The 10,917-nt window shown below is 43.2% G+C and overlaps 1 protein-coding gene across 1 annotated transcript; it reads left to right on the top strand.

Moving 5' to 3' along the window:
- The first annotated feature begins 1,080 nt into the window (after positions 1 to 1,080).
- On the top strand, positions 1,081 to 1,590 carry LOC139446432 (uncharacterized). Its single transcript, XM_071227756.1, has one exon. It carries the CDS (start codon positions 1,081 to 1,083, stop codon positions 1,588 to 1,590), a length of 510 nt encoding a protein of 169 aa, XP_071083857.1.
- Positions 1,591 to 10,917: the final 9,327 nt, after the last annotated feature.

The following is a 10,917-nucleotide window of genomic DNA, read 5'->3' as shown; positions in this document are numbered from 1 at the left end:
TTTCCTTGGTATTTTGGTGTCTGCTGACTGTGTCTCAAGTTATTGTTTCCTTGGTAAGTGTGTGTCTGCTGACTGTGTCTCAAGTTATTGTTTCCTTGGTAAGTGTGTGTCTACTGACTGTGTCTCAAGTTATTGTTTCCTTGGTAAGTGTGTGTCTACTGACTGTGTCTCAAGTTATTGTTTCCTTGGTAAGTGCGTGTCTGCTGACTGTGTCTCAAGTCAGTGTTGCCTTGGTAATTGTGTGTCTGCTGACTGTGTCTCAAGTCATTGTTTCCTTATAATTGTGTGTCTACTGACTGTCTTTCAAGTCATTGTTTCCTTGGTAATTGTGTGTCAACTGACTGTGTTTCAAGTCATTGTTTCCTTGGTAATTGTGTGTCAACTGACTGTGTCTCAAGTCATTGTTTCCTTGGTAATTGTGTGTCAGTTATCAAGTCATAGTCGCTGTAGTAATGTATCCAGTGATATAGTTTTTATCTGGTGGTATTTTCTTTCTAACGACACAGGTTGGTAATGACATAAACGACACAGCTTATTAGTGATTAACGACACTGTTTGATAGAGGCTCCAACGACACTGCTTGTCAGTGACTCTAACAACACTGCTTGTTACTGACACTAACGACACTGTTTGCTAGTGACCCTAACGACAATGCTTGTTAGTGACTCTAACGACACTGTTTGGTAGTGACTCTCACGACACTGTTTGGTAGTGACTCTCACGACACTGTTTGGTAGTGACTCTAACGACAATGCTTGTTAGTGACTCTAACGACACTGTTTGGTAGTGACTCTCACGACACTGTTTGGTAGTGACTCTAACGACACTGCTTAATGGTGACTAACGACACTGCTTGTTAGTGACTCTAACGACACTGTTTGTTAGTGACTCTAACGGCATTGCTTGTTAGTGTCTCTAATGACACGGCTTGTTAATGGCCTAACGACACTGTGAGCAAAAGTCGTTTGTTCCAGGAAAAAACATGTACATGCCTCAAGTTCAGCTACAAAACGTAATCGCTGGGTATGCTGGTAGCCGGGTTGTGAAACTAAATGTTTGCCTCCTCCTCATACAGAAGCAATGCCAGCATTAGGGCCAAAGACCAAGTCATACCCACTCCCAGTAACCCTCACAGACCAACCCACCACCAGCAATCCCCACAGACCCAAGCACCCCTACCCCCAGCAACCCCAACAGACCCAAGCACCCCTACCCCCAGCAACCCTCACAGACCCAAGCACCCCTACTCCCAGGAACCCCGACAGACCCAAGCACCCCTACCCCCAGCAACCCTCACAGACCCAAGCATCCCTACCCCCAGGAACCCCGACAGACCCAAGCACCCCTACCCCCAGCAACCCTCACAGACCCAAGCATCCCTACCCCCAGCAACCCCCACAGACCCAAGCACCTCTACCCCCAGCAACCACCACAGACCCAAGCACCCCTTCCCCCAGCACCCCCAACAGACCCAAGCACCCCTACCCCAAGGAACCCCGACAGACCCAAGCATCCCTACCCCCAGCAACCACCACAGACCCAAGCAGCCTCCCCCCGGGCAACCCCCACAGACCAATCCACCCCTATTAACTGCTGGGTCCCTTTGTGTCTGTCACAAAGACGTTTGTGAGGGCAATTAGTAGTATAACAACGAGGCAAAATCATTAAGAAGATATTGATATTTACAAACAATTTGAAACAGTCAGTGATATTCAGTTGTGTGTATTCCAACTCAATATGGTTGTTAGTTATAAAGGCATTCAGTTCATCAGTTCATAAGTGCAAGTCATCGTGATCCGGTCGTTTCTTCTGCTTTCAGTTAAAACAATTATCGATACAACCATATATAGGGTCTCTACCAAACTGAAAGATATGGGTCTTGGCCATACATGTTAAATGGACTCTGATCATGAAAGCCGTCTGTTAATAAGAGCAACGAAAGAAGCAGTTTTTCAAGAGCATGAGAGGGGACAGGTAAACAAACTGACGGCTGGTACTGCAGGACGAGGAATGGAAGAAATAAACTACAGATATATAGGCTGTATAAACACGACTATATTAGAGTTTTTTAGTCAGTGTGTTAAGAAATTGGCGAACTTTTATAAAACTATGCACATGTTTATATGTTTATCGTCCAACCAAGACCTTCCCTGTTACGCTTCCAACGCCTGCAATGACACTTTATCCAAAAGACGTCAACTCACATGTATATGTATTTAAGTATCGAAATTACGTTTTGTGGTTATTTATTTGGTATTTTTAATAGTATACTCTCTCTCGTAAATCGCTGGGCGATTGGTCATAGGTATTTCACTGTGTGTACAAATTATGTTATGCATGTATCCTACGAGTGATATTAAATTTGTTGTTTCTATGGAGTCTTTTGTACACGTGGGATTCCGGGTACGAAAAGATGAACTTTGTTATTTATTTAATTCTCACAAACCGATGGTATACTATATACTTAATTTTACTGAATATAATCTTAAAACATTTCATTATTATGAACACACGATAGATTACCACGGCCCGACACCAGGTGCGGTGATTGCATGCCATTATTCGTACATCGTTCGTCGGAAGGACAGAATGTCGCGAGAGGACGATCTGCAGCTCGTTCCACATGTGTTCGATAGGGTCGAGGTCTGGTGACCAGGCTGGCCACTCCATGCGGACAATGGTCTCCTGCTCCAAGCAGGCATCAACAACCCTGGCACGAGGTCGTGCGTTGTCGTCCATGAGGATGAAGTCTGGTCCGATTGCACCAGGATACGGTCTCGCGGACACATCAAGAATGTCATCCTGTCACTGTGCCCCGCTACAGGGCACGGAAATCAGTTCTTCCAGCTCTACTAATCCCATCCCAAATCATGACTGTGCCCTCTCCATATCGGTCATGTTCGGTAACTTTGAAATCCTTGTATACGCCACACTCGTGCACGACCATCCGTGAATTATAGACAGCATCTCGATTCATCAGTAAAAAGTAGCGGAGGCCAGTCCTTGGCCAATCAGTTTACCTGACATGCCTTCCTGTCATGTCAGGTCAGAGGGATGCGGATGCATGACCTTCGTGACCAGAGACCATCCTCGCGGAGACGATTACGCTTTGTCTGAGTAGAAACGTTAACGCCAGTGGTGGCAGTCAGGAAGTGTGTGTTGTGGAATGTTGTCCACCACCTGCATGTCGCTGGAATACACGCGACCTATTATTATAATGAAAATATTTTAGACAATAAATATCATGTTCAATCGTGTACAGTTTGAATTAATAATTTACTGCATAGATGTTAAAGTGAGGTTCACTTATTTGTTTTTAGGTGTTTAAAGAATTGTGTTTTTTTATGGGTGTAAGCGATTGCTTTTCTGCTACAATGGTAGTTTCACCCCTGATAGGGATTACCCAACCATTGTGTACCGGGATATTTCAAACATTATTTGTTGAATGATTTATGTCATCCAAACTTAATCTTTAGCAAATTCTGAGTAGTATATATCAAAATATTTTGAACTGATATCGCCACGCTGATAATTAAATTAAAAGTTTAAAGTTGTCTGGTGCAAAACGTATTGGCCAAGAGACCTCGGTCTGTCTGTAGTCTACATTGGCATGGCAAATGGATGTAGCTCGATTGTATTATGTCTGTAGTAGGTCTATGAAGACTAATACAGAATGCAAAGCGAATTTGAAGCGCGGGGTGTGCTTATTTAGTTTAATGAGGAGATTAATAAATAGAAGAAATCGCGTCATGTGACGTTTTATGTTTGACCGAGATCACGGTTATCCAATCAAAACGAAAAGAACGTCAACCTTGTTCGACACACGTGTGATTTAGCATCTCATCCCATGGTGGGTCACACGTGATAACCACCTGAGTTACCACCCTTTGACAATTTTACTGAGAGAAAAAATTAAATAGGTCATAAACTACTCGGAACATATTCCAACCCAGGGGGATCTCGAGACAAAGATATATCAATACTTTGGTTTACATTACATTATTTTGACGTATCAGTGAATCGTCTATAAGTTGCTTTACCAATCCTTTTGGTGAAATAGTGGTAGTGAAGAAAGCCGCCTTGCAAAGTAGATTATTTATACATGTAGCAATCACTTAGAGAATAACTTGGGAAGTTTACCAAGGTGGAATTGTTTTAAAATCATTAAACTATTTGCTGTGTCAGGTGGATCGTTTTCACTCAGCAGCTCGCTGTTATTTCCTAATGGACTGCCGCAATGAAATTATTCCACCAACAGTTGTATCCGAAAATCAATGGTGTCACATCGCCCGAATGCAACCGATCTATCATAACAATAGCGTGTTAACATGGCATTTACCTGATTTTGTCTTCAGAAAGTGGCGGTCGCTGGCGACTCTGGCTGGAGTATGGTACACCGTCCGAGCGACCGTTGGTTGGGAAGGTGAGTGACCTTTATTGTTTCAAACTGATAAAGGGGACACGTAGGTTGCGATGTTTGACGGATTTGAGGTTATAGTTCATTCAATCTGTGCGAGAGATTAGCAAGGAATCACTTATTGATGCAGTGAACGAGATGACGTGACGTTGAACGTATTCATTCCCAACCGACTGCCTTCGGGTCTCGATCCAGACCTTGCTGTGGGAAAATATACACACCCGTCAACGCTGACTTATAGACAGTTTGTGAAGAAGCCAGGGTGTATTTGTATTCAACTAGAAACTAGAACTAGAAAACTAACAGTGGACTGAAATACTTTTTCTTTCAAACTAAAAGTCTTCAAGTATTATATCAGAGAGAGAAATTCCGCCATCTCCTCCTCATCCTCCTCATCCTCATCCTCCTCCTCCTCCGAGAGAGAGAGAGAGGGGGGGGGGGGGGGGGGGGGGGGGTAAAGGAGGAGAGATCCGCAGTGCCTCATGACTGTCGGGGAAGCGGACTTCATAATGGATCGTTTAGTTAGTCTGAGGCTGAGTAATTTGTGTAAAAATAAAGTGGAATAATGAAGAATTAAAATTATTGAGTTTCAAGGGTAAGATTCCAGGATACCAATCAGCAGTTGTGTATTATGCGAGTTTAAAAAAATAACATTTTAAAAACTAATGTCATGTAGAAGTATTCTTTAAGAACTAACAAAGTCCTAGTACAGTTGTTTTTTTAGATATTCAGATATTTTCAATTGAAAGTCAAACATATGATTAAATCAACTGAGCGGTATACTTTCTTTTGTCCATTTGTCTATATCAAAACGGCAACCTGTACAAGACACGTAATGTCTCCCGCCGTTGGGGTTCAATGACACGAAATCACTAAGTCACCCACCAAATACAGTTAGTCGCCTCTTACAACAAGCACACAGGACTTGTATAACATTGACTTACAACGCATGTGCAAGTTACGTGTACTCATATAGACCGGCCTGGTCCAGCAAGTGTTATACTGCACATATGTACTGATGTAGTCCGGCCTGGTCCAGCAAGTGTTATACTGCAAATATGTACTGATGTAGACCCACCTGGTCCAGCAAGTGTTATACTGCACATATGTAGACCCGCCTGGTCGAGCAAGTGTTATACTGCACATATGTACTGATGTAGACCGGCCTGGTCCAGCAAGTGATATACTGCACATATGTACTGATGTTGACTGGCCTGATCCAGCAAGTGATATACTGCACATATGTACTGAAGTAGACCGGCCTGATCCAGCAAGTGTTATACTGCAAATATGTAATGATGTAGACCGGCCTGGTCCAGCAAGTGATATACTGCACATATGTACTGATGTAGACCGAACTGGTCCAGCAAGTGTTATACTGCACATATGTACTGATGTAGACCCACCTGGTCCAGCAAGTGTTATACTGCACATATGTACTGATATAGACCGAAATGGTCCAGCAAGTGTTATACTGCACATATGTAGACCCGCCTGGTCCAGCAAGAGTTATATTGCACATATGTACTGATGTAGACCCGCCTGGTCCAGCAAGTGTTTTACTGCATATATGTACTGATGTAGACCGGCCTGGTCCAGCAAGTGTTATACTGCACATATGTACTGATATAGACCGAACTGGTCCAGCACGTGTTATACTGCACATATGTACTGATGTAGGCCGGCCTGGTCCAGCAAGTGTTATGCTGCACATATGTAGACGGGCCTTGTCCAGCAAGTGTTATACTGCACATATGTACTGATGTAGACCGGACAAGTCCAGCAAGTGTTATACTGCACGTTTGTAGACGGGTCTGTTCCAGCAAGTGTTATACTGCACATATGTACTGATGTAGACCGGCCTGGTCCAGCAAGTGTTATACTGCAAATATGTACTGATGTAGACCGAACTGGCCTAGCAAGTGTTATACTGCACATATGTACTGATGTAGACCGGCCTGGTCCAGCAAGTGTTATATTGCACATATGTACTGATGTAGACGGGCCTTGTCCAGCAAGTGTTTAACTGCATATATGTACTGATGTAGACGGGCCTGGTCCAGCAAGTGTTATACTGCACATATGTACTGATGTAGGCCGGCCTGGTCCAGCAAGTGTTATACTGCACATATGTAGACGGGCCTGATCCAGCAAGTGTTATATTGCACATATGTACTGATGTAGACGGGCCTTGTCCAGCAAGTGTTTAACTGCACATATGTACTGATGTAGACGGGCCTGGTCCAGCAAGTGTTACACTGCACATGTGTACTGATATAGACCGAACTGGTCCAGAAAGTGTTATACTGCTCATATATGTACTGATGTAGACTGGCCTGATCCAGCAAGTGTTATACTGCACATATGTACTGATGTAGACCGGCCTGGTCCAGCAAGTGATTAACTGCACATATGTACTGATGTAGACCGGCCTGGTCCAGCAAGTGTTATACTGCACATATGTAATGATGTAGACCGGCCTGATCCAGCAAGTGTTATACTGCACATATGTACTGATGTAGACCGGCCTGGTCCAGCAAGTGTTATACTGCACATATGTACTGATGTAGACCGGCCTGGTCCAGCAAGTGTTATACTGCACATATGTACTGCGTGGTGCCGTCAATGGAAAACCCACACGTGATAACGTACACTCACAAGCTTTCTGCATGAAAAGAAAAACGCTGACTTTGTTAATGTCATGGTATACGGGCTTCAAAGATCCATACAAATCAGAACTCTTTGTTAACTGTATCACTGAAAAGGCCTCAGCTTTACAAAATGTATTGCTTTTGCCCTTTGGATGCTCATTAAAAAGTCATATTCACTGCATGGGTGCATCTGCCAATTGAATGTATTCAAGTTGTATGCAAACGGTTTGAAAAGTAAAGTGTCCATGGCAGGGATAAAGTTATAGAAATCAGTTTTATTTGAATCATGAAAATACAAGTGATACTGGGACTTGATAGTTCAATCAGAATCGCGCAACGAAATCGATATCCGGTTCGTAAAATGCCGTGCAGATTTCGGTCGATTGAAAGATCTGTAAAACATGTGTACCGCCAACTCGGCGTCAGCAGATATTTTCCAAATCTTTTCATGTTTTGATGCACTTGGACACTTTGAAGTTAGACCCGTTTTATCACAATAAAGATTTAGATTACCTATCAAATTAAATCGTCTTGACTGGGCGACGCAATTTGTTTGAAGCAAATGCAAGTCATATATGAGAGGTGCAATCTTTTGATTGGTCAAAGGGAGCGACATAGAAGGGACGTAACTCGCAATAGCCCCTGGTGGCTCTACTATCGAGCTTAGACATTCCAGCCTAGTTCGGCAAGGGTGGAAACTGGACTTATGCACATATGATTTATGCCCATAACTTGACACGATTATACAGTGAGTAGCCAATCAACGGAGAGTAGGATCAAAACAATGTTCATAGGACCTGCCAATCAAGGCTAGAGGAGAGAAGAACTGCAACAGTCAGTCTCTAACGAACCGAAAGAAATATGTCCAGGAGACACCAGTTACCACCAGATTCAAACATTACTTCCCTGAAAACGGGTTGGAACAGTTGGAAAAATGCTAGTTAGAAATGAAACCCGCAGACATGAAAGTTGAACCGAGGCGTGCGGGATAAAAACAGGCGAGCGAGCCTGCACGTTTGCTGTTTCATTCCTTCTCGGCCTTCAGTTTCAAGAGGTAGGTTGGATAATGAATATGCATGAAAATCGCTAAAGGTCCTGTGCATGACGATACACGTGAGCAGAAAGGAATTCCCTCGACAGTAATATTGGGATTCCCCGACATTATTCCCCGACATTCCGCAGTGATAGAAGTTGTGCGCCTCGGTGGGCGTGGCTTAATTTTTTACATTCATTGGGAAATGAATGCAATAACACGTGACCAATTCAACTAATCAGAATGCAGGAATTCCAATGAACACAATGAAACTTTAATTATATAACTATAAACGTACTTTTTTCAAAAGTAAAGTGGACAAACAGTTGGAGAATGAACACCCTTAAGAGCCTAATGCACTGAATGATTCACAAAATAAACGTTGGTTCTTTTAAATGGAAAAGGGAGTGATCAGTCGTAATAAAAAGGAAGGGGGCAAACTGTATTATTTACAATTGTTATATAGGTCAAGGTGAAAGCAGTGACACAAGCGTATAGTTCAAGGTCATAATATAGGTCATAGAATAATATATAATAGCTAGCCAAAGGAAATATTAATCGTTGATTGAGTGAACAGTTAACTCCAGTGACCATTGAGCGTTATTGAGTATAACATAGACTAACATTTAGTCTCTGAAATCTTATATTACACAATATCCTTCTTGACTCTAAAAATAAAAAAGAATTCCCTATGCTGATGTCAGAGTTTGCTTTTGTACGCGTTTCTAGATTATTATATTTTCATAAAATAAATATATTCCACGGTCATGATGCAGGACTAAGTATAAAACAACGTTGCCTGCAAGAACCTACCTCACAGGAAACCGATTTTTGTTGTAAACATCCTTAAGAAATCCATTTTAAATTGAGTGTTACGATTGCCATCGCATGTTAAATTGTGTAGTACTGTTAAATGAGCTGTCTATAGGTGTGTATAATGTTGGCTTACAACCCGATCACCAGGATATGCCAAACCTCGCATCGCCTTTCAGGAGTCAGTCGACACGTTATCAAGTTCAATCAGGTTTTTCCCACTCAATGAATGCATTTTGTTTAATCAATACATGAAACCAAATAAGATCCACTTTGTGTGTTTTGGTTTCTCGGTAAAGATCCATTAATGTGTTTTCGAGCACTGCTATCTGTATCAGATAATCGATATCACTAAACAGGTATAACAGCGAGATAATTGCTCAACGATATGCATGGCTGAGAATTCCGTGTCGAATGCAGTCAATCAGCGCGAGCACGGTGTCATTGCTGGTTCACTGATGGTGCGTTGGACACACGGGGTCTGGGATAGACCACGAGACGATGTTAAAGGACGTCCAGATGCACGGGAGAAAGGCAGACTGACTACCATGTACAAGTGAGTGAATGTTGTTTAACGCCGTGCTTATTATTGTTCGAGCTTTATCACGGCCGCCTTAAGATAACGTAGACCACGGTGAGTGAGTGAGTGAGTGAGTGAGTGAGTGAGTTAGGTTGGATAAACGTCGCTATGAACAGTATTCCAGTTATATCACGGTATGTCAGCTCGATGTGGGAGGAAAGCCCGAAGTGATGCAGGCCTCAGACGTTTACCACTTTGGTGAAACCCACGAGCACGAGTATGGTGCTGTCAAACCTAGAAACGTAATCGGGGCGAACCGGGATTCCAACCCACAATCATCGGTTTCTTCCGTGTCCAAGGGACGCAACCCTGCACAGCGAGTTGCGGCGCCTTAGACGACAGAGCTACCAGTGTCCCAACCTTGGCTCAGAAACCAATGACTGAAAGCATGAGCAACGGTACACGGCGTTGGGTTGGGATGACACGCAGTCAAATAGTTAACAAGCTGACCATCCGATCCTCAATGTACCTTGTTCTCACGGGGCCAGAGGGGTCTATTCTTGCCTTGAATCCCGCGGTATTTAACAGGTACAAGAGCGGGTTTCAACCTGAACAATCCGGTTCTGCTCTCCACCGGTGTGGTACTGACTACTTATGTTGTATTTGTATTTTCATTGCTTTCAAGACATTTCCACATCAACACGCTGTAAGTCCAAACTTATAGAAACAAAACTCATTCACTTTGTCCGCCGTCCGCCGTCCGCCGTCCGCCGTCCGCCGTCCGTCATCGTCTTCGCGCGTAATTGGAAAGATTCACTTCATATGGACCACTAAAAATAATCAAGATGTTCCAACCCAGTTTTCAATACAACAGCAATCATTGTATATTATACAGATTTGGGATTCGTCCGCCGGTCCTCCCGTCAAGCCGACTTCAGTCAGGACAAGTGTTTTCCGAAACTGCTGTGCTACAAGAACGACAGTTGGCATACATATATATTTTGATCTAGTTCGAATTCCATCATCATAAATGCAGTTTTACAGAGTTATGGCACAGGACCCCCAATCGAAACAAGAAACCGGGCAAAAAAAACCACAGACCAATGTTGGTGGATAAAAATGAAACAAACAAAAAATGGTTATTCGAATGTGATGTATTTGATACGGGTATCATAATTGTATTTTAGACCCTTGGTTTCAGTGTTTCAGCGACGGTTTAAAGCGTTTTGTTGTTTGTTCAAATTCAAGTTTCAAGTGTATATTGTATTTCATGGCAGTTTACAAGAATGCTTCGGGGGCCTCGGGTGGCCCAGTCGCCTAAGGCGCCGCGATTCGCTATGCAGAGTTGCGTCCCTTGGGCACGCCAGAAAGCTATGATTTTGGGTTCGAATCTCGGTTCGCCCCGATTATGTTTCTAGGTTTGACAGCACCATACACGTGCTCGTGGGTTTCACCGACGTGGTAAACGTCTGAGACCTGCATG

This window comes from Haliotis cracherodii, unplaced genomic scaffold, assembly GCF_022045235.1.
Source record: "Haliotis cracherodii isolate W230 unplaced genomic scaffold, xgHalCrac1.p SCAF_6, whole genome shotgun sequence".
Lineage (NCBI taxonomy): Eukaryota > Metazoa > Mollusca > Gastropoda > Lepetellida > Haliotidae > Haliotis > Haliotis cracherodii.
This window is presented reverse-complemented; position numbering and strand designations above follow the sequence as displayed.